General features: G+C 38.6%; 2 protein-coding genes across 2 annotated transcripts in view; one reads left to right on the forward strand and one right to left on the reverse strand.

Annotated features, from left to right (window-relative positions):
• Positions 1–348: 348 nt before the first annotated feature.
• Positions 349–25,479, forward strand: part of lgr4 (leucine-rich repeat containing G protein-coupled receptor 4) — a 73,272-nt gene continuing 48,141 nt past the window's right edge. The window contains exons 1-3 of the mRNA XM_077228664.1: positions 349–662; positions 882–1,159; positions 25,052–25,123. Of these exons, the coding sequence (XP_077084779.1) occupies positions 954–1,159; positions 25,052–25,123 (278 nt within the window). The 5' untranslated portion in view covers positions 349–662; positions 882–953. The remainder of the gene's footprint in view (positions 663–881; positions 1,160–25,051; positions 25,124–25,479) is intronic.
• kcna4 (potassium voltage-gated channel, shaker-related subfamily, member 4) overlaps positions 10,445–25,479 on the reverse strand; it is a 134,574-nt gene continuing 119,539 nt past the window's right edge. Inside the window, exons 3-4 of the mRNA XM_077228674.1 lie at positions 14,133–14,240; positions 10,445–11,846 (exon numbers count right to left, since the gene is read on the reverse strand). The gene's annotated coding sequence lies outside the window, so the exon portion shown is untranslated. The remainder of the gene's footprint in view (positions 11,847–14,132; positions 14,241–25,479) is intronic.

Raw genomic sequence — 25,479 nt, forward strand, 5'->3', positions numbered from 1 at the left:
CTGCTGTCCCGAGAATTTTAGGTTTCTGTGTTAGCACCCCCCACCTCCACAATGGTTTCATAGGGGCACTGGAACAATCATTCATAAAACGCATTAAACTTTAGTTTACAAAGACGTGAAACTCACCGAGTGGTCTGGGGTGTTGACTGATATGCTCACACAAAAATCACTGCAAAAGATGATCCCCCCCCCCCCAAATATTTTAAAAATTTTAGTCACAAGTTTGCTACTTTCGGCTTCACACTATACAACTGACGTCGAGAAATCATGAATATGTAGGTATGTATTAACATATTCAGCACCTCACTGGCTGTCCTGCAGAGAGAGAGAGAGAGAGAGAGAGAGAGAGAGAGAGAGAGAGAGAGAGAGAGAGAGAGAGAGAAACGTGAGGCTCGACTGAGAGCTGACCGTGTTTTCAACAGGAAACAAATCAGAGAGAGGGAGAGAGTGAAAATGCTGTTGTAACCGCTGTGTTTGTCGCGGTTTTGTGTTTTCCTGGAAGCTAACGCTTAGCGAATCACGCCAATCTGGAGCCCCATTTGTTTAGACCCGGGAATCTAAGCTAAAGGTGTTTATTTTGTGTTTTTGGAGACGTGAAGCTCGAGAATCCGCGCAGAATGACCGCTGACTGGCCCGTTCTGCTTATCGTTCGCGGGCATTAGGTAAGAGCGCTTATTTACACCGACCATGGCTGAAAGAAAAAAGCAGGTAGCATAACCTTTATATTGGGCACTCAAAAACAATAAGACATGTTGTAGCTTAATTTTAGTCCGTTAAATCGCCCACATCATGCCTAAATCTGATTAAACCCAGCGAATTCAACCTAAAGACTTCTGATAGCTTGATATCGTAACGTTAACTTACTTGTTCTTATGTTGAAGGAACTATCACTACCCCCGTTTGCTGGCGAAACAAACACAACGCATTTGCCTTCGAGGGTCTTTAGGGTCGACATGAAGAGGATAATGGCATTGCTGGCAGTCCGAATGCTTGTGTTGGGCTTGTGGATAGGGGGGCAGTCAGCCACTGCGGGAGAGGGACAGTCCACTCCGGCCACATGCTCTCCGCTGTGCCGCTGCGATGAGGACGGAGGAGCGGACTGTTCTGGACGAGGACTGACCACTGTTCCCACCGGCCTCAGCGCTTTCACATATTACCTGTAAGTTACTACAATAACGTACAATCAAGTGCATGCTGGGAACAAGTGCGTAGAAATATGTCGAAAATTGTGTTCCCATATCTAAAAAGTCCATATTACACGTTAGCCTAACGTTACATGTTTTTTTTAACGTATTACTGTAGAAATACCAATAACACAATGTAGCAATCCCTCAAAAATAATGACGCATGTCTACTTCATGCATTTACGTTAACTAACCATAACTTGTCTGTCTAAAACATGTCTAAAATTATTTTCAGACTTCAAGTTAAGTTAGTAAGATCATGTATCGTTAGTATAAAACCATGATAAACTCTCTTGTGACTCAGTAACACACCTTATACACCCACTTTTATTAACATCATAGCACTAAACAGCAGTACAAAATGATTAGATTAAGGGTGAAGAATTAAGTAGTTTTGATGGACACGACTGGCAGTAAGTATCATTATTACAGTACAAATATGAACACAATTTTTTCAGAAATTCATAGGTGAGATTTTTAGTTTTGTAGCTCAAAGTCCATCTCGGGCTGTTTTTGGGTATTTGTGTGCGTGTAACAGACTAAATGCCATATGACCCATGCGGTTAACATAGAGAGGGCTACTCATCTATTATTGAACGGAGCCAGCCTTTAAAACCTTACCAGCTTGCTTTTAAACCCATGCAGCATAAAAAAAGGTAGCTTTTGAATTGAGCCAGTTATATATTGATGTGAGTTGAGGTTCTTTTCTATGAATAGGGCTTTCCACAAATGTCTTTCTCCGCAGTCTACTGCTGAATATGTATTTTTTATTTTTTTATTTTTTTGCAGTGCACAACGGACACTAGTATTATATCTTTCTGGATTTTTTTTTTTTTTTACGGTTACATCTTCTTCATTTTTGAATTGAACTTTGAGTCACTGATAACCCAGGAGCCCTCCCACATTAAAAGACATAAGTAATTTAAGTATGTATAAGTATACTGTCAAACAGTAACATTTACCATTACTGACAAAAGGCCCGTTCACAATAAGAACTAAAACTAAAAAGAGAACTATAACAACTATATTAGCATCTACACCAATGCACATTCTATTTTATTATAAGCGTGAGCTGCAGTTATGCTGTCTTTATTATGTCGCTTTAAATGCTCAAGCTCCTCAAAGTCGGTTGGATTTTGATTGTCTCTCAGTGTTTTTATTGTTAATCAGCTGGGGAAAAAATTGTTCTGAAAGTGATTCCAGCAATATCGTGTGGCCTTATTCTCATAGCATTACAATGATAATTAAAACTTTATAGTTATTGTCCTACAGTAGGTGTGAATGGACCTTAATTACTTCTTGATGCTGACTCGTTTGGTCTGTAACAACAAGCATTCACATCAACCGTGCATAGTTGGATGTCTCACCGGTTGATTTTGAGAACTTTTTGTCCCTCAAGTTTTTCCGTCTGTTAATACAGAAAGGCTGGTTTATTGCTGGGCTGAGCCAGAGCCCAGTGTCTGTGGCATGTGCAAATCATGTCCCTCACCTCATTAGACTTTACCGGCACTTATTGTGCTTTCTCTCTGTTGTAATTAAGTGTTACTTTTCTGCCAAATTGTTTAGAAGCACGTCTGGAGGTGAGTGTTTATTCTGCAGCTCTCTCTTGGAGCCCATACATTTTGAAAACAGCTTGACCGGGCTCTCAAAATATCTCTGCCAAGCTGCAGCATGTAACTCAACGCCAAGCTAAGTCCAGTCTGGAGAAGCGATAAAGCCAGAAATAAAGCCACAGAGTTAACACTAGCTGAGGCAGTGGTCATCTTAGATATCAGTGAATTATATGCAAATAGGAGGGCTGCATGTGTAGGCATCAGCAGGATGCTAATGTTCCCGATTGGGTTTTTTATTTTAATTTTTTTAAATGTGAAACATTTTGTTAGACAGTGTTATCATTATAACAAACAGCCCGATGTTAAATGTTTCTTGACCAATATGAAGCAATTCACCAGCAAACCACATTATATTGTTGGACTAGGGGGAATTCAGGTAAGCTAAATTGGGACACTTTTTGCCATTGAGAGGAATAAAGTCTCAAAATGTCCCAATTAAGTGTGTTACTTTTCTGCCAAATTGTTTAGAAGCACGTCTGGAGATGAGTGCTTATTCTGAGATTAATCTCAAAATGTTTTTCCGTCAAAATATATTATATATTTATATATATGTGTGTATTTATTATTTTTAATTCAGCATGGAATGAAAAATCTCCCTATCTATTTTGTAAGTGCATGTTATAGATCTTATTGTGAACCATTCACTTTCAAAATTTTAAAATAATAATGATTTAAAAAAAAAAACCTGATCTATACACACTTCTTCAAATATGTAGTCTACTTAAAACCCATCCCTACACAATCGTGTGCAAACTCACCTTCATGTTTGAGTGCAACAACCACATCTCAACATCCAATTAACAACTGATGGATAGAAGCCCGTCTCTGTCCTATATTTTTTCTTTTTCAACAATCTGTTACACTTGGATGTAAGTCAGAATAGGGAAGAACAAATCTGTTGCTACTTCCACTTGATTTTGAAGACTATAAAATGAATGTGTGACCTTATTTTCTCTTATTTCTAACATACTGGTTAATCTGGAAACTATGTTAGTGATGAAAGGTGTCTATATTTAAACAGTTTGTGTTTTAATGTGGTCAAATTTTTGATAAAATGCACATTTCTGATCAATCTGTGAGTGATAAAGAGCAGATAATGGGACATCTGTTGGTCAGTCTGTGTGGTAATAGCCATAAGTTGTGAAATGCGCTGCCACCTCTCAGCCGCATGGCTGCATCCGGCTGCGTCGGCCTGCTGCACGCTTTACTGTATTTCTGGTATTTATTTATGTAATTGATAATAGTTGGGCTGTTCTCTCTGCCCGTACTCTGGGTTGCCTTCAGCTGTCGTCACACTGTCTCTCCCTGCAGTGAAGAACAGAACTGGAGAATTAGTGAGAGAAAGGACAATAGAGGGAGGGAGTTAAAGTTAAAAACTGGTAAAGTGACAAAGAAAAATATTTTGGAGGTTATCAGGATTTGGAGGGTCAGAGAAAAAAAAGGGAGGGAAACAAGTGTAAGAGCACAGTCTGGTTGATCATTATTCCCTTGTCTAGATAGCAGCCCTCAGTGGGGTTAATATAGTTTGCTTACTTCAACAGGTTGTTGCACAATACTCCAGGTTAATCATACTCTGTTTAGGTGGAGTATCGTAGCAGGGCGAGTGAGAGACTTAGCACCAGCTTAAGAAACAAATATGCTCTCTAGTATCGCTCCACACCAGAGAAACTTTGACCTTGACTGAGCTGTATGGACGGATGTAACTATATACTTATTTAACTCCCAATGCAGGTGGTTCATGGCATTTTACTGTGCACTTTGGCCTTGATAGTGTTTTAACAAGCACCCAGTAAAAAATTGTCTGTTTTTTTGTATTGATAAGTGCTTTCTTAGGAGGGGCGGGGGTTGGCTATGCTTAACTCATATATTTGAAAAAGTATTTTAGATTTTTTTTTTCTTGTAATAACTTCAAATGTCTTACATAGTTGTTTTTTAATTGTTTTACTTAAGTTATTCACTTTATCCACATGAAGACAGCCTTGCTACTCACATGGCTACTCTTGATCTTTTCCAGTAAGTAAAAAAAAAATTCAGTTTAACAGAAATCTTTTTTGTTACAATTCAGTTGTATGTCCTTCATAGTCAAGCGCGTGACTCCTTTATTTTTGACCCATGCTACTTTTCAATTTACCTTGCCTCTTTTTTTGTGTCCCGTCACTGGCTGAAAGAATTTCCCTTGTGTATATGTGTGTGTGCCCTGGCTTAGTGCTGTGGGGATATCCCCCCTTAACCGTCTGTCCACACGCCATTAGCCCACTCTTGCCTCAGCCTCAGTAAAGCTCTTCAGCATTGAGGAGCTGGAATGTGCCTTTGTGTCCCATTAACAAAACAGAGACGCCATGTTCTTTTCCATCTTAAAGGCTGTGGGAAGGGTTGCACGTCTACAAGCTCAGTCAGATGGAACTTGCAGCACCATTTTTCCACACCTTTCCCTGACTGAATGTATAGAGCGATTAGTGATTTTGTTTTTTCACATTCACGTCTGAAGACAATACTGTTTCTGTGCAGTCAGTACGTGACACAAAATGCCTGGTTGGGTAATGCACTTTTAATGGTGTTCGAGAGTGAATTAACGAATGAAAGTTTGTTATTGCTCTTATTTTGATTTAGATTTTTTAAGCAGGCCACCAGAAAGAGGCGCATGATTTTCTTTAATCTGTCCGATAAAATTACTAGGGTGAAAACTATGGATTAGCTGAACCCTTTGATGCAATGTTTTACCTGAAGATGATTTGTACGCCTCAGTGCTGTACAAATGATTTACAGCTCTAACTGATGTTATGTGGTGAATTGGGATGGTTCAGGATAAAGGTTGTTTTATATGCACATGAACACAGGCAGCCTTCAGTCATACCTGTGTACACACACACACACACACACACACACACACACACACACACACACACACACACACACACACACACACACACACACAGGTCATGAGAAGAGCTCTGGAGGAGAAGAGGGCCCTCTGTGTTCAGCGTTCTGGCAAAGACTCTCTCAGCCGTTAAAGGTGAAGCCTCATGAATGTCTGTGACTTCATTTTCGTTTTTACAAGAACAACTTTGCGTAACCAGTTTGAGTCCCAAACTTTGAACTTAATACAAAAAAATCTAGGGTTAGAAACCAAGTTTTTTTTTAAATTCTAAATTCTACTGTTAATTTTTTAAAGGGGCTATATGGAGAATTCAGAAACCTTTATTATTAGCGACACCGGTGGCTGTTTTGTAAACTGCAGCCAGCAACTTAATGTTTGTGCTCGTACTCCTGCACAGTGGGGCTTTGACTCCGAACTTCGTTATTCGAATAGAATTCGAATATAAAAAAAAAAGATATTCGAACGAATATTAGGCAGCCTTTAATATTAGATTAAAACCTAGCTAGCATGTCTAGAGGCCAATATTAGGCGAACCTGTTATGGGCATTATTTTTTGTTAATGTGTTTGTTTGTAAACTTTGTTTTAAATTCAGATTCCGAGGCTTTTTCACGCCTGGTGAAGTTGTGAATCACGAGCTCATTAGCAAGGCAATTATTGGTCATCTGGGCTCCTGTAGGTGACGTTAGTGTCCTGGTTAGCGCAGCGCATATTTTGTATATCAAAACAATGGCCGCGCCAACGCCTACAACAACAACTCCTGAAGAGGAGTTCGAAATCTACACTCCTCAGGGCCTGGATTTCGTTTTGGAAAATAGGGGGGAAATCCCCCTTTAGGTCATTCTTATGGGGGGGGGGGGTTAGACAATTTTTAAAAATACGTTCAGCTAAATGTTTGCTCACTCATTATATTTGTGTTTTTACAATGGGGTAATTTTTTTTAGTTTACACAACAAAAGAAAGCTTAATTTCAATCTTTGAATTAAATTGAAAAAAGTAGCACAAATAAATACATGAAATAAAGAGAAAAGTTTAGGTCTAATAACACTAGTATTCAGAAATACTACAGAAACGGAAAAATGTAATCAAATGTAAAATAACACGGAATAGTCTTTTAGTCCTGTATAATTTGAATACATAGGCTATTAATCCTGATTCCTTACAATTAATGCTATCTTTTGTTGTTTTATATACAATAATGACAGACACATTTTAGGCTACTCTCACTTTAAGAGCTAGTGCACGGATCCAACGTTCACATGTTGCGTGTAAAGCGCAGTCCGCGCCACTTTCTCTTCTTTTAAAAAGGGCTCCCTGTTGCTAAGCAATCATGAGCCACGTTCTTCACGAAGACGTTTCAGCAAAGGATGAGCGCGCAAAAGACGTAACGTGAACGGCCCATACTGTTTTCATTATAGTGTCACATGCATTTTCTTTTTGTATTATTTTTTTAAGACCTAACCGATTGTGTTTGAGAGGATACTCCCCAAGACCGGAATTAAGACAATGTTGTGTGCTTTTGACCGTTAAAGCGCTATAATTCGCGAAAAAAGAACTCAGTTTTGTTACTCACGAGCTGTTTGTTATGCGGTTTAAAATCGCTTGAATGTTTAAATAGGTAAGACTTAAAAAGACGCACAAATTATAAACATTAGTGACGATGCAATGGCCCGATTGTGCAAGTGACATTTCCATCATATGCCCTGCTCCTGGCAATTTGAAAGGGAACGTGTGGCGCTACTTACATTTTACCAGGTATTCGTTCACTGTTAACATCCTTCTGTGAACGGTAAGCCCCGGCTTCTTTAATAATTTTGACATCGATGAGCTAACGTTAGACCGCTGAACTTTTAGTCATCATGAAAACAAACAGAGCGGTGCGTACTGAAGTGCATCAGAGCAGCATCAAGAATATCAAATACATTGCCGAGAATCTCTTATTTGCATCTTTTTTTTTGGCAAGTTTATTGGCAGTAATAATGACAGGTTTGCGAAAAATGTAGAACTCGGTTACGGTGAGCTCGCGCAAAACACATCTTCAGCACAGGAACTCATTTAAACGCATCTGATTGGCCGATGCGTTCAACAGACATGTCTGTGATTGGCTACAATGCTCAACGCTGCAAAAGCACGTTGCTCAACGCTGCAAAAGCACTTTGCAAGTACCTTTAATGCAGAGGTTAAAATAAAAATAAAACTGTAATAACCTATGCACTTTTCATGATTAGGTAAATTAATCGCGGCAGCTGTAATCTTATTCACATTTGTTTTTCTGATTAATTGTTTTGCTCTATGAGAAAGACAAGGTAACAATATATTCGGGGATTTACTGAAAACATTCGTGGCTTAAGCCCCCTTAGCCCTAGCGCTGCGGCATTTAATGGTCAAAATATTAATAATTAATATTTGAATATATTCGAATATTAATAAACAAACAAACTTCGAATATGATTTTTGGGCAAAAGTCAAAGCCCTACTGCACAGGTAACGTAATGGCCCGATATACTCACAGCGTAGTCCTTTTCTCGTTCTTTGCTTAGGGTTAAATGAAGTTAGAGCGATGTTTAGATGAGTATGTAAATAGGTGCAGCACGCTTTCCTCTTAGAAACAAAATAAACACACAATAAAAATGACAACAGAGAAAGCAGCAGTTAAGAAAGTATCTGATCATAGAGATGTGGATATGTTTGCACAAGCTCTGCAATTCACCAGCATCATGTTGACAGCTTAAGTTATTAATAATATTCAATATTCACTTAATATTCAACAATATTATTGACCTGTCTGTACTGACACTGTTGTATGAGAACTGATCTGAGCTGGACGAGGACATCCCTTCTTTTTTCAGAAATGCTATACACAAATCCGCCGCGAACTCTATGGGCGCTGCCATCTTGCCTGCCGCCATTACTGCGTGCCTGCTAAGGGTGACGATGTGACACTTGCCGGTGCCCTCTAATGACATTTCAATGAAAGCTGATCCTGCTCATGAAAGAAAATGTCTGGTGAAAGGGAACATTGAGTAGATGATGTCAGGTAGTGGCCAAAACTTACCGATAAAGGTAATTTATTGACAACATAATGTATTAATGTAAAAATGCGTCAGCCTAATGTAATGTAAGACGTGTATTAATTGATGACAACAATAAAACCGAACGCTGTCATTACTAGCTGTGTTGCTAATATGTTCACAAGCTTCACAGGTTGCAAATAACTCAGTGTTTCCCCTACCATTGTTTTGTAATAATACTATTTAAATACGAATCCTACGTGTTCTGTGTGAATGAATGGTGCAGTCGACGCGCAGTTTCATTTAACACACACGCACGTGTGACGCTCAAGCTGTTTATTTGCCTATATGAGGACACGACTGCATGAACTTCCTCGAGACGCGCTTGATTCCTGCCGGTTCCACGGTGAGAGCGGCGTGGCCAAAAAAAATTATGGGCGCTGCGGCATATTACATATTATAAATAGTTTTTCAGCGTGAGGAATACAATGTGTGGCGGGAGAGCGTGACAAAAGACCGAAATGAGTGACTGTGAGTCACGCTCAATGCGTGACTCTTGAGAGCCCTTCAACTACTTTCTATGTTACTTTCTCCGGCCCGCAAAACAGACTTTTTTTTTCTGTACTGTCAAAAAATAGTTTCAAGTTGGCCTACGTGTCGCCACCATACACATCAGCATAAATGCTCCTGATAAATTTTTTGTTATTAAAGCATTAACACACAAACCACACTGTTATAAGATAAAAGCAAGCAGGCTACTGCGTGCATGGTATGACTGAATGCGCGCAATGTGTGTGCGCTCACTTAATAATTCCTAAAAAGTTGCTTTTCTGCAACAGATAAATAAAAATTGATTAGTTTTTATATTTTTCTTCATAGATATTTCTAGTTTGCGGGAGTCCCGCGAATCGTTTTATTCTCCCGCACACACAGAGTGAGTGCATTACCACCCGCACCAGGAACTCTGTTTAATCCGTATGGCCGTAAACATGGGCAGTCAATGCGCAACAAAGGTTTGTGAATTTCACAAACGGTTTTATTTGTTGTTAAAACAGCCAACCACACAACACGCTCTTCTCGGCATCACTGGACCACATACGTACTAAAAAAAACATAGAAATAACATTTCGTACAGCTATAAGCTACAGCCGCCTACGGGACCAACACTACTTCCTTAGCAGCAAGGCACGCAGTAATGGCGGCGCTGCTTTACTTCCGTGTTTCGCCGGATTTGTGTATATAGATGAACTGATCTAATTTACGGTAATAATTGATGATCTTTACAACGGAACTGAATCAACACTGAACTGATTTCAGCTGAACAACAGCCAAAATGCATCATTTTCCTGTTGTAAAGCTGGTTTGAAACAATCTGTATTGTATAAAGCGCTATATAAATAAAGGTGACTTAACTTGAAATTCCACTGTTATGATAGTTTGATTATAAAGTATATTTGAGACTATAGACTATATCTGACGATGTGAGACCATAGTTTGAATTAATTGCTTTTCTTTGCATGACACATTGACATTACAGTACAGAATAACTCTTTTGCCAATTATCCTGAACATTGTTTAAACATTAATTGCATGTGTCATAGAATGGAAGTGAGGCTTTCAGGAGTGTGTGTAAACGTCACATCCTTTTGATTTTCCCGGCAATAATCACCTAGGTCTACAATCTTTCATAGACGACCTAGGAAGTCGGGGAAGGTCTAGGTTTTTAAAGTTTCGTTACAGTTAGTTTTGCAATTAAAATGTTTTTTTTTTTTTTTTTTACATATAGCCCCTTTAAATAATACTGACAGTTTCATGCACTACATGTTCATAGGCACCACAAGACCGCTCTTGAATCTACAGCTTGAACAATGTAGTCAGATTATAGAATAAATAACTCTTATTAATCAGTTCTTTTTAGTGAATCAAAAACATACTGTGTGACTTTGTTGTCAGATTCCTGAACAAATCACTCTAATGAATTTGATATTTTTAGTGAAACAAACACATACAGCTTATAACTTACTGTCAGTTTAGTTACTGACTGGTTCCGTATATGACATTGCGTACTTAAAGATACACGTTATGAAGTTTTCAGTAGAATTTTATACATTTTAAGTACATTTTTGATTGGTATTGTTGTTGTTTAATATTTAAGGCCAAATATTGGATTCATTGAAATCTGCCAAAAAAAACTTGTTTATAAAGTTTCAAAAAAATAAAAGAAACTTAACTCGATTCCCATTCCTTATAAAATCCCTGTCACTCTCTTTCCCTTTTAGGTTCCTCGTTTTATATCTCTCCCTCTTTGTACTTTTCTATTTTTGATAAGCATAAATGAAGGCTCATGATGGTTAGAGATGGTTTCTCTCACTCAGAAATGGTGGATGTGGGACAAAGAGAGAGAGACTGTTAGGCTGCCAGAACTTCTTAAAGCATTGCAAGTGTTTATACATGCAGATGTCAGACCTCAAATCAAACCTTATTGGCCATGCCCTTGTCCTGTTGACTTTGTCCCATGTGAAGAAAATATCCACCAAATGTCCGTTCTGCTGTAAGGAACTGTGAGGACTGGATTAGTGGACTGACAAGTAGTCCCCAGTTGGAGTCCGACCGGAGATGAGGTCTAATCCAAGGTTTACGTGTGTTGTGTTCTCTGGTAGTTAGGCTCCTTGAGAAGTGTCCAGCAGCTGAATAAGTGCGGATGTCTTCTCTGTCCAGCTCTTCCAGTAAGGATTGTTTAACATGGCACCTCTCCTTCTAGCCGAACATTTGTACGTGTGTGGTCCTACACAGTGCCACTTGGCTGGCATTTCCTCTCTGCCCCTGTGCGCGACCCCTGGTGACCTCGAGTCGCAGGGTCCGTCATCGCCCCACAGGCGAGCGCTTCCTGACCTGGAGATGCACCCCCCCCCTGGGTCCCCCGCATCTGTCCACACGCTGCCCCTGCCAACAATTTGTATGTGTTTATGAGTGTGAGAGAGACAGAAAAGCAGAACCTGTTGAATTTATTTCAACTGAGCTGATGATACATTATGTCTAGAGGCCAGTAAAATAAACAGTTATAAGCAGTTCATAATTTTCTTCCTCATTTCGGAAACCTCTGCTGTCTCCTCGTCTGGTTGGCATGTCATATTGAAGCCAGTCATGCTTCATTTTGCGTTGCTATTTTTAAGAGTTTGCAATATTTTGAGAGAGAGAGAGAGAGAGAGAGAGAGAGAGGGGTCAGGACTGAAAGTTTAAAACACTAGTAGGTACATTGGCAATCGTTTACAGTGACAAAACAAGCATTATTTTGTGTTAGATTTGAGGTGACAAGGGACACAACCACACAGAGGGAGAGATCAGCTAGGTTAGGAATAAAAAAACTATGACAATTACATGCAGAAAAGATCATTCTTCAATCAAAGGCAAGGTTTTAGGGACTGCATTCAACGGAGAAACTGTGGGCATATGTTAGTTGATTTCATATTCACTCTGATATTTTGTCCAGTCTGTAGCCCTAGTAATTACCTTATGAGCAAAAAAATGAAAAATGGTATTTTTTTAGGGCTGTATTTATTTAATGAAAAAATCTATTTTAAAAGGTAATTTCTTCCTGTTAGTGCAAAGCTGAATTTTTAGCAGCCATTCAGTGTCACATGATCCTTCAGAAATCATTTGACCCCCTGTGGTGAAAATCAAGTTTTTAATGTTGTTTGTATATGTCTTTAAGACAAACCATATGCAAATTCATCAGTCAACGCCATTGCTGAGTATTTTCTCCTTGAAACGGCAGTAAACCAAACATGCGGCTTGAAATCGCCTCTCTCTTCACAAATATGTTGTAACCAATCCCTTCAAAGTGCGGGCTGGCCTTAGCATATAAATATGCTGCGAAGCAGGGGGGGTCTAATCATATCAATTACCATTATGTATAATTTGCCCTTCCACTTCTGAATCAGTGTCTGGTTCAAACATAAATGGCTAAATTAAACCAGTATTTCCACTTGCCACTTGGGTTTTACTACAGTAAAGTTGACAGAGTGGATCAGGTATTCTAAGCTCTTGTGATTGAGTGGAGGCGGATACTAATTTGCATATTTATGGATCCGTGTATACTAAATGAAGCAAGAGTGTAGAGTTACATTCAAGCTATTTTAAGGCATGTAGAAATTATTTTCACTGGATAAATAGTTTAAATGTGACCCTGGACCAGCCAGCCAGCCAGCCATCTTTCCTTCCGACCAAAATTTCGTTATTTCAAATGTAGGTGGTTAACGCGCTCATAATCCGCCGGAGCCACCACAACATTGCCCAACATCAAATGGCAAACGTAATGCAAGCGGAACGAAACTGCTCGTTATTATGTGGTTGACGGACCGTTTATCAGTTTGGACCAAACCAGCGCGAGCCGATCTTGATCAAGCGACACTGTTACTATACCAATCACTCCCCCCCCCCCCCACCTTTTTTACTCTGAGGAGTTTGCAGGTCTGACTTTTTAAGGAGTTCTTTCAAACATGCTTTATGAAACTTACCTTTCATTAGCCATTATAAAAAAACATTGTGTAGTATTCAACAGATCAGTAATTTATGAAAATTCAAATATATTAATCAAATTTTCATGACATTCATAATTATTTGAATGTATTTTAACTAATGTTCTGTGGAGAAAGCATGGCTCATTAATATTGTCCAGTTATTTATTAAGTAATTTTCACTTGCTAATGCTTACACTCCGTTTAATGGCTTTAGAGTTATAAGCGAGTCTGAGAGAGTTTGTGTATGGCACTGTGAGAGAAGGCAGGACAGACTGTGGGGTGCTGAGGTAGTAAAGAGGCCCCCTGTAATTTATTAGACTGTTGAATTCTAGTCAAAGCCAGTATGATTCACTGCGTTCGGTCTAAACCAGCTGAGAGAATCGTGAGGACAGCCGGACACTCCCTCCGACTCACTCCGTTCGCATGCTCAAGTTCATCTCTGTCCTCCAGAAACGGAGGGTTGTGAATGCTCACAGAGATGGCCATGTGATTATTTAGAGATCATTCATGGTCAATGGTGTTGTTGGGACGCAGGCAGGTTGCCTTGGCAGTTAATGGGTTTGTTTAATGTGAGCTTCCTGATGGAGCCTTGAAGAAGACCATCTGCTGCGTTAGAAACGCCTGTCTCCCATCACATCTTCTTTTTCTAATGGACACCAGACAAATGACAGGATGAGGCTCTGAGATCAGTGGAAAGGAATGAAGGGGAAGGATGGAGAGAGAAACAGAGGGGGAGAGATGGGCCGAACGATAAACAGCGGGGTATACTGAGTGAGATGAACTGGGAAAGTGCTGAGACACACACACACACACACACACACACACACACACACACACAAGCACACACACATTCTGTCTCTTAGTGGCACAACACACACAGACACGCAAATAGGTGCAGCCACAGACAGGTCTGTACACACACTCTTACTGGAAGGTGGGAAGCTTCTCTGGTCTCACTGGAATGTGAAATGGCTTCCCAGAAAACTGGTTTTATTTGGGTTTCATTCCCATCAACCTTCTCTCCAGCTCAGCTCACCTATTCAGAGAGAAAGAGAGGGAACACATGGACGAAATTGAGAAGGAGTACTATGAAAAAGAACTTGCTGGCCATGAGACTTGTCTGTATCAAACCCTTTTGGGAGGCAACTTACATTTAGGTAATTCTGTCAAGGACATCTGGACAGCACTCACTGCCAAACATTAGTAAGCATGTAGAATTTTGACCTTGCTGATATTGTATTAAAACAACTGTTATTTGAAGCTGTCGAAGTATCCACTGATGCTGATAAGTTCATAACTTATCCTTATTTAGTGGAGGTATTTTTCCTTCTCACCACCATGTTTGGTATCAACTGTAAGCAACCTGATTTGCTAACAAGCATTTTGATAGCACATGCAATGAGTTCATGTAATTTGAAATAATTAAGAATTTATGATGTTTTAATGAAAGGATTTACAGTTTTGACATAATAGTTAACTATTTATTCTGATAAAAAATACTTTATTAAGATGTTTACTTAACCACATTTTTAGTGTATTGGTAATTTTTGACCTTAACTCAATCTGAACAAAAATAAGAGATGTTAATCATCATTGATTTGTTTTGGATTATCATTGATATATGTTAAATATCACTGATTTATTGATGTTTACATTAAATAACTGAATATAAGCGTGATTGAGATTTGAGCACTCTAGCAGAGGGGGAGGTTTCTTTTTAAGTGAATATGTTTGTTCTGTTGTATAACTTCAGAGGGTTTGTATATGATACTTTGTTTTATGATACTTGAATGGTGCTTTTTTTTTTTGGAGCCATTCATAAGCAACTTCATTGAATGTACAAAAGCAGGCCAAATATTCTCTTAAACAACAAATTGTGTTCATCACAATAAAGAAAATCAGCTGGGTTTGGATTGATGGGATTTTGGGTGAACTATCCCATTTGGGAAATCATTTGGAAAATTCACTGTATTCAAGCACATATTTTACATAATAGAGTTTACATTTAAGAAAATATAGAAGGGAGGTGAAGGTGTATGGTTTGCTCTTGTGCAGTCTAACTCCAGTGTATGTTGTTTGTGTGGATCGGTGGTGTGTTCAGCCTTTCCATATCTCATTACAGATAGGTTATCAACACAGTCCAAACACACTGTGTGCTTACAGGCATGGTGTTCCTGTGGAATTAGCAGCTTAATACACTTCCTTTCTCGCATTCCTGCTGTCTTTCTCTTTCTGTAAATCCTTTGCTTTGTCTGTCTCAATTTTTTTTGGGGGGGGGGGGGGGGTGTTGGGGGGGTTGACATGTTTGCTCTCAAGGCTGAATGTTTGTGTTAGAGCTCACATGAGGGAATTGGCTTCTTGCTCTGTGACTCCAGAACTGAAGCCCTTTTTTGACTGGACATAGAGCTGCCAGTGTGTTGGTGTGACTCGGTGAATATATTTTTATTTGTTTTACCTTTTTTTTATAGGGTATAAATTATGTGTGCATGTGTGTGGTCGTCTTCTCTTCTTTAAGTATTGGTTAAGTCTGTAGATTTTTTTTTTATAGGATCTCAGGTAGTTTCGTTCAAAGAGGGTTTAGACTGGAACTCATTACTCAGTTTAAATCCCATGTTCTGCGTCAGACGGCACTCAGTCTTTTCCCAAACATTTTAAGAAAAACATTTAAGTGCTGTCTTCCCAAACATTTAAAGAACCAAGTACTGTGTTTGAATTCGTATATAAAGCTTATGCCCTATCTTTGAGGACCATCAGACTATCCTTCTTTTGGAAAGGTGTCTTACACTGAGCTTGTGAACTAGAAGGCAATCTGTTTACTTATCTGCTTATTCTGCTTTTTATAATTTTGTAGTTAAAACCGTACAATTGTCTTCTGAATGGCAGACCGTGTGCTGGAGCTCAAATATGACTCAAACTTGTCTCTCGTGTAGAGAATGAGAGGAATTTGTCAGGCATGACATCATCCAACACACTGATAGGCTTCCAGTGTTCAACCTCTACTGTATGTAATGCTGAAGGAAAAACAAACCATCAGGCTTTCTGGTTGTGAGAAGAGACTAATGTGCTTCAAATTCAGGGTGGAGGTCCTGCTTGAAACAACAAACCCTGAGCCCTACTCAGGCCCTGAAACTCAGAATTGTGGGATTGTAGTTATTGCTCACCATTTTAATCAATCCCACAACTTGCACACTCAAAATGTTGGAAAATGAATTTAATTATTGCACACAATAATCTGGCTTTACATTACCGTATTATTTACCTGTGCTCTGTTCAGGATTTTTGGGGTTGATCACCGTTTACCAATCACTGGAAGCAGTATTGGCCAACACCAATCACCGAAATAAATAATAGGCCAACTATTCTTAACAAAAATGTATTTGAACTATAATAAATTTAAGAGATGTGGAAGTATCATGAATTGACAACTCTTTATTTATTGGCAAGGAACATATGCAACATTCCATTTCCTCTCTCAGAGGTGATTAGGAACAGCTTAGAGCTTAATAAATATAGCATTCCTATGAAATAAATAATAATAATAATAATAAAACTTTATGAACAGAAAGTAATCAAGTGTAAAACAACACTGCACAGTCTTCACTGTATAAATGAAATATAGATTAATCCTACTAAATCTACTATGTTTTCTTTTTCTTTTGTTGTTTGATTAACATTAAGACAGATTAATTTAATATTACACCGATCTTTAAAGAGACCGCCGATCAAACTATAGAAATCATATTATCGGCCAATAACGATGGAAAACCCTTAATTATATTATACACAAGTGCCTAAAAAGCCCTGAATAAGATAAGATGTAGGCTAGGTCCATGTGAGATACACAAACATTTATATAAAATTAGATAAAAAGTCTTAACATTTCATGAGCACATTTTAAGGCGCATACCCTTTTTTATGTTTGTTCTTTAAAATACATCATTTGAAGGACAGTCAATCAAAATGGAGTTGTCACAGAAACGCCTCACCCTTTTTGGTCTAAAAGTCAGCCGGTGAGCGAAACCCACCCATGCCCTAACACACACACACACACGCACAGCACATCTACGGGCCTTATCATGCGGCAGGCTGTAGCTGGGCTCCTTAGGGGCTTGGCAGGGCTGTGACTGGGCTGGCCCAGCTGTGATGTGGGGCTCTGTGGGCAGCTGCGACCACCGAAAGGCCAGCTGCGGTGTTGGTGTGGTTTGCCAACATGCGGATGCTCCCATGTTTCACTGATGCAGTGGAAATGTAAAGTTAACCCTTAAGGTCTGAGCAGAGGAGTTTAGGATCCTGTAGAGGTTAGTTGCTTTTGATTGGATTCCTGCAAATCTTCATGGACACACTTTCTGTATTGTTTTACCATCTGATTCACTAAAGAATTAGTAATGCTGTTAACACAACCACAAAGTCTATGGTGAGGCCAAATTGCATTCACCATAGATTTTGTGGGTGTGTTTACAGCATTACTAATTCTTTGGTACTGTTTAGCTCAATTCTGGATCTTTCAGGTTGGTTCTGAGGGTAGATCGCTATTCGAGATAATCCAATAATCATTTTTACTGATATTTTTGTCTGATATAGAATATAGCTGCATGATTAATCATTAAAAGATCGGAATCTCGATTCAAACACCCACTCGATTCCTAAATGACAACGATTCGCCTGTCTATTAAAGCTATGACGAAATCATACCGGAACATTCAAATCTGTGTTCGCACTACCTCTGATCCAGAGAAAGCAGCCATGTTTAGGTATGAAATAGCTTCACAAACGGTCTTTTTAACCACAGAGTATTGTGATTTCTGTGTTAAAAATATTCAAATGATCACAGATGGAATTACTGGGATTAAAGTTGGATAAATAGACTAACTTGGCGGTTCAGATAGCCTAATGTTGTTCAGTGTTTTGTTTATTTTGGGAGAATCGTGATCTCTAGTCTATATGAAACACAAAAAAAGTGATTCTCAATTTATTCAGAATCGTCCAGCTCTAATATTTAAAAAAAAATTCCAGGACTTATCATTTTCATATATGTTCTTATATATTTTCCAATAAGTGTCATCTAGTAGGTCTCTATAGAATAATACTCAAACAGCATTGCATTTTGTTCATTGCATTCCGAGTATTGGATAAAAAGCATATATTTATAGTATATGTCTGACTGTAACTCTAATCTCATATATGCTTTGTAATTTTTTTTTAAACTGAATTAGACTGCAGTGCATGTAGTAAGTAAGCATGCACAGGTTTTTGTGGTAAGATGTTGTGCAAAATATTTAATGTTTAGTGAATTTGCCCCTGAGTGTTCGTTCCAGGACAAAGTGGCTTGTTGTGCTTCTATCAGAGTGATTTAGAGAGCATCTTGCATTAAGCTCTAAAAGAATAAATGTTGTTTTAGAAAAAGTGAATGACGCTATCCTCTTAGAAAATAAGGCTATCATTCATAAATCAATGTCCTCTGTCCTATAGCATGAGTTTAACTAGGATTCTGTCTCTTTCCTGCTCTTTTTCTGTTACTATAAATGACAGGCAGAAAATCTGCTGTGCTCTGTTGAGACTTGACATGTTCCTGAGCTCTCCTAACACAAGGCTTTTCTTCTTCCATGTTTGTAGTATGTATTTTCCATTCAGTCACGCTCCATCTGTAGCGCTTAGGGTGGTCCTTATTTGTATTCCTAGAGTTAATTTAATGACAATGCCAAATTGTATCTGTCTTTGCAAGCTGAAATCTTTAACTGTTTGAGCATGTTGCAGGATTTCACCTTCTCAATACCCAGCAGGTTTTACATTTTTGTTCTGTCACTGGTGTTTAAAATAAGACTTTCAATGTTTTCAACATGCTCAAGTATGTTTTGAGTTAGTGCTTGGCCGGTATACCAGTTTCAATTTCATGTACGTTATGTATTTTTCAAATAGCGCCATACCAGCGCACGGCTGAAACAATTGTTGCATCTATTCAATGGCCACGGAGAGCACTATTCAATGGCCACGGAGAGCACTATGTAGAGTATATTGAGAGGGGACCTCTATTAACTGCATACCCTTTTTTCTAATGGTTATAACTTTATAACAGAACAATACATTTTCCACACAACTAACTCAATTTAACATGGCAAATACCATTACATGTTGGATTTCACGATGCAGAAAACACGGACGGAATCACAAATATCACAAATGGAAAATTATGTATAAAGTGGAATGTGACTGAATTTGTCCATTTTTGGATGAATAAATCAAAAGTTGGACTGTACAATTAATCAAATCGCTATATGGCCAAAAAGACTACTATTGAAATCTTAAGTCTGCATGTTCTGTGTCTCTATGTGAATAAACACTGCAGTTTTGTCTTCTACACATACTGAAGCATGGGTGACGCTCACCTCACAAGCATTTCACCATTTCATTTGATAAAACTATCATATCTGAGAAACTCAAAGGTATTCACGAGTCACAACAACCCATCAAAATAAAAGTTTGGTTTAACTTGGAATTATAACAGAACTATATTACTATTGCACAGTAGAGTGTTCTTCGTCAAGAAATAATGATGATAATAATAACCAATCTGACAATATTACTAGGGATGCATAATAATATGGGAATGTCATTGAAATCTTAAAGGCTTAAAATATCATCGGCATCGGCCCGTGTGCAAGGAGTAGCCTACTAGCGATAAGATCACGTCTGACGTCAACGGTTTAGTCATTCTTGAAGTGAACTTGTTATTAGACAAACAGAAATAACAAATGTTATTTTATTAATGAATAAATAAAGCTGTAATTAATGTCTTAAAATCACAAGATTTGATTTAATGGTCAGCAGCTATAGCCTACATGACTAATAAAAATCACAAACCTGACACTTGTAAATTAAATCAAGCGTAGCGTCAGTTCTGGCAGGTCAAGCTCGCATCAGCTGACTCTCAGCTGATCCACGTCTACCTATAGGAATATGACACCTATCACTGTTTACATATATAAGCTCCTTTAGTATTATCAGCAGTTTCTCAGGAGCTAATTACCCTCCTCAATCCCCAGCTCCTCCTCTCTCCAGAATGGATTTGGCATTCTGATTCCCCTTGAATCAGAATAAATTCTCAAATTATGTTGTACTTTTTAAAATCTTGAATTAATGATATCTGCATACATTCATGTTGGTTCTGTTCTGTTTACTCTAAGGGGGGTTATTACTGCTCTCCCTGCTTTTATCCATGCTAGACTGCATGGATGCGCAGGGAGTTCTCGCCCAGAACGGAACCATACCACCAATCCAAACTGTATGCTTATTGTCAATCATATTTGACGATAGTGGTCCTGACAGAAATAATTTTATATATAGTTTATTAATTAATAATATTTTTTTCAAATGGATGATGAAAAATGCCTTAATTAGAAAAATATCTGCATATCGGCAAAAATCCAATATTGTATCTCTAATATCTCTATATATCACACAGATAGAAATATTATAAATACATCTGATCAAGTAGAAATAGTTCCTTAAATTAATAGTTCATCTAAAAATGAAAATTCTGTCATGTCTTTCCAAATCTGTCTTTCTTTTGCACAACTCTGGGAAATTCTGGGATTCAAAATAACGTATGACCTCATTGACCCCATTTTGAAAAAACGCCATATTTTCAAAAAGTCTTATTTTGTGTTCCACAGATGAAAACTTTTTCATGACAGAATCATCATTTTCGGGTAAAATATCCCTTAAATGTAAGAACTAGACAAACTAGAAAAAACTAGAACTAGTTTTCATTTTGAGGTTGTGGTGTGTATGATAAAAGTAAATGCACCATGTTACTTGCCATTTCTTTGTAATTGTTTGTTACATTTTTTTTTCAGTGTAGAAGTTTGAGACTTGTTAATATTTTTACAATTCAGTTTGGTGACATATAAACGAGACACATCACCTTTTAGGTCCAAATGCACAAGGTTAGTAATTATGCTTTATTTAAACATAAATGCAGTAGAAGTGGTCTGAAGCAATCACAAATGCACACACTCTTTAAGAGCACACATTATCAGTCTCATAGGATAGAGTTTCCTTCGGTAACGGCTCCAGTAGGCCTCTGTCTCCGTCCCTGTCTTTGTCACTGCAGTGCGGCCCCTGGCCCCTAATGAGGAAACCTGCTACTCAGGGATAGGGATCACATTCACAGACCCGAACGCACACATAGTCTTCTTTCTCTCTCTCTCATCCTGCTCCCAGGCACCTCAGCCAAAAGACTGAGAGAGTTTGCAGTAGGACGAAAGGCTGCGGGCATGGAGGAGTGTGTGTATGTGTGGATGTGAGTACAGGAGGAACAGGACTGTCAGTAATGCATAATGTATCCAGAGGACCACCGGGACCGCTGCACAAATAGGGGCCCAGGGACACCACCAGAAGGGAAAGAGAGCGAAAGAGTGAGTGATAAGGAATGAGAGGAGAAAGGGGAGTGTTCTGGTGGTACATGGTCCATTGAAAGCAGCCTGAAGGGTAATTGGATAGGGCAGGTAACCTGCGGATCAAAAAAGAAAAAAAGATAGCGGATTGATGGAAGGTCATAGCCGCAGGGGGGATAGGGAGGCCCCTTTCGGTGTGTGAGATGGGGGGGGGGGGGGGGGGGGGGGTAATCTGATACACAGTGTGGCCAGAGGCCCTCATGCTCATACGCTTTCAAGACTCAATACAGCCCTTGCAGTGAAATCCAAGATGGTGGAGACTCTCTTCCCCTTGTTTTCCTCTACCTTCAGGGATGGGGATGTGCCTCATTAGCTATTGTAGCAGGTTTGTTGGGCTCCGTCAGAACCCGTCTCCATGTCTACTGTGTGCGGCCCAGCTTTTGAAGCCGCACATAATGGATTCCTAATCAAGATCTCAGCCCCAGCTGAAAAAACCTGCATCTCCTCCAGAACAAAGACAGAAACACACACACTCAATTCTGGCTGGAATACGGCAGGATAAATAAACAAGAGGACTGAAATGTATAACAAGTAGAATGCCACATAAAAACACACTTATTATGATCTACATGAGCTGGTTCTCATTTCCACTCTGTGAGTTTGTGTTGTGGCGTCACTAACGGTTGGGTGTTTTAAGGTCAGTGTTCTGACCTTTCTCACTGCGGATCTACCATTTGCTTTTCTAGCTGCCCACACATTTCACCTTTCAGCCCAAATGGAGAAAGAGAGAGAGAGAGAAAAACACTTTGTGTACTGCCTGCATTTTTGTCATGCTGCTACATGCTATCTCTCCGTCTCCTTGACAGCCTCAACTCTCTCTATGCTCAGAGCTTCAGAGCCTTAGGGAGAGAAGGACGGACAGAGATAGTTTTATAGAAAATAAGAGAAAAAAAAGAGAATGAGGGAAAAGTAGAGGATTTCGCTTCATTAAAGGAATACTTAACAATCATTTACTCATTCCAAACCTGAATGCTTTATTTTTATCCTGCAGATTTTCAGAAAATTGATGTGATTTACTTACAATGAAAGTGAATGGTGACCAGAGGCTGTCAAACTTCAAGATGACAAAAAGCACAATAAAAGTAGCCTAAGCTTTTGTTTTAAAGCTTGACAGTCCCTCGGCATCATTAACTTTCATTGTATGGAAAAGAACATCTAATTAAAAAAAATGCTTTATGAACCTATTTATCAACCCATCTTTTGCTGTATACATAGACTGAAGTGACATAAGTCTACTACTTAATGTTTGTAAAAGAAGTCTGTCAGGCTTGATGCACAGCGACAGACATACAAACAGCACTTTGTTCACAAATCTGACTCAATTCAGATAATTTAGCAATACAGTGTGCACTTTGTTTCTATGTAAATTATTACTATACCATGAAATTTGAACCGCCTTATTGGATGAAAATTAGATTTCATGATGATCAAGTTTGTAATAGTAATAGTCCTTCCTAAAAAGGGTTTGCACAATTGGACATTATTAAGGGGAATACTCAATGTGGTTGTACTCAATGATATGTAACCCACTGCATTATCTATGGCTAACTCAGAAATCACTTTATCTTCTTTATGGAGCCACAGGTAAAAGGCTGGGATTGTCAAAATATTTGCAGAGTGTATATTTGCACAAAGCAGTAGAGATTATGGAGGATGATGGGAAATAAAGATTGTGTATGAATGTATATGTGAAAAAAATATTTTTGGTTGTAAATGCAAACATTTATAGCTTTTTAAACTCCTCTCCCAAGCAAAAACGTAATAAGCTACTTATGTCGTACTTGCATGATAGGAGAGGTAAAACACCATAGTGCAGCACTGATGACATCAAATACACTTTGCTTTCTTCAATTATTGTTGCGTGATGCTTGATCTCACTGTCTGATCTGGATTCAGGTCTTATCAGTCGTCACAGACATACAGATCTCTGTTCAGAACAGAACAAGAACAGCCTTTTTCCACCTTAGAAACATTGCTAAGCTACGCAACATGCTATCTGTTTCTGATGCAGAAAAGTTAGTTCATACTTTCATGACCTCGAGACTAGATTACTGTAATGCTTTATTAGCTGGCTGTCCTACATCCTCAATTAACAAGCTACAGTTAGTGCAAAATGCAGCTGCTAGAGTTCTTACTAGATCAAGAAAATATGATCATATAACACCTATTTTATCATCTCTACACTGGTTACCTATTAAGTTACGTATCAATTACAAAGTATTCCTACTGACCTATAAAGCCCTAAATGGTTTAGCTCCTGTGTATTTAACAGACCTTCTATCGCCATACAATCCATCGCGCTCTTTAAGATCACTAAATTCGAGGCTTCTGGTCATTCCTAGGATATCTAAGTCCACTAAAGGAGGGAGGGCGTTCTCGCATTTAGCTCCTAAACTCTGGAATAGCCTTCCTGATATTGTACGAGCCTCAGACTCGCTGTCCCAGTTTAAAACTAGATTAAAGACGCATCTCTTTAACCAAGCATTCACTTAATGCTTAACCTTTGATACTGCTGAATCGGTTCGAATGCATTAACATTATGAACATCAGCTATGCTAATTATTTCCCATCTGCCTTTCTGCTGTTATCTCGGGACGCTAGTCCCGAGGTAAATAGCGTTCGTCAGCTCCAGTTTGTATCCAGCCTCTCACGGAGACTTCAGATGCCCCAACGCCTGTGAAGAGACGACTCGACGCCTGTGAAGAGACGACTCAAAGCCGGCGATATGTTATGCCATAAATTAATACTTGATTAACTAACTGTATTTTTCTATGTACATTTCCGAAATGCAATTTCTGTAAAGCTGCTTTGAGACAATGTGTATTGTGAAAAGCGCTATACAAATAAATTTGAATTGAATTGAATTGAATTGAATTGTTCGAACTTGTAGAGCAGGAACATGGTCTGTGGGAGGGACCACTCAAAGAAATGTATCAAATTGAAATAATGTATGTTGCCTCATGGCACACTTTTTGAGTTGTTCTATTTTGAATTGTGTGAAAGGTGTAATTTTACTCTTTCTTTTGTTATCCATATATTGTCAACTTATTATTTATTTTACATTTACAATAACAATATGCTTAACTAATCCACGCCTTTTTTACAGTTTTAGTAAATGGTATTTTTGGATTGCAGAGGGATCTCTTCAAGTTCTGGTTGAAACAAGTGTCTGCACACAGTCAGTTTTAGTTATGTTGTCACGTGAGCGAAATCACAGCACAAGCTATCCATGATCTCTTCTCTTCCATAATAAATAGTGAAGAAACCAACCATAAAATGTATATCCAAAAAAGAAATGCATCCAAAGAGTAAATGTTTGTTACGTTATGTTAACCTATAGAAATTATACTGCTCAACCACTAACTATGAACATGTTGTTCTTTTGTTTCCATAGGGACATCAGCATGAACAACATCACTGAGCTGCCTGCTAATGTCTTCAGAAACCTGCCCTATCTGGAAGAACTGTGAGGATGATATCTGTTTTTTTTTCTCTTTCACTATTTTCCTCTTGCTTTGTTTTCTACTTCTTATGTTTGACACTGTTTTCATGTACTGTCATGGAAAAAGATGATAAATGGAACACCTCTATGATAATTTGAAATGATCTTTTGCTCAGCCTTTATTTTTGGTTATGGCCCTATTTAGTGATATTTTGCTTATTTTTAGATTTTGAAATGTTTATAGAACTGCTGAAACAACTTTAAAACTAAATACACATGGCATCCATTAATTCTCTGCTGGTTTCAGTGTCCTCTTGTTGAATTACGTGAGCTCCATTGTCTTCATTTCTTTGGATAGTCACCACATTGTGTCGCTGTCC

The sequence above is a fragment of the Siphateles boraxobius genome, unplaced genomic scaffold, assembly GCF_051911475.1.
Source record: "Siphateles boraxobius isolate OS27281-9 unplaced genomic scaffold, OSU_SipBor_1 130, whole genome shotgun sequence".
NCBI classification, from domain to species: domain Eukaryota; kingdom Metazoa; phylum Chordata; class Actinopteri; order Cypriniformes; family Leuciscidae; genus Siphateles; species Siphateles boraxobius.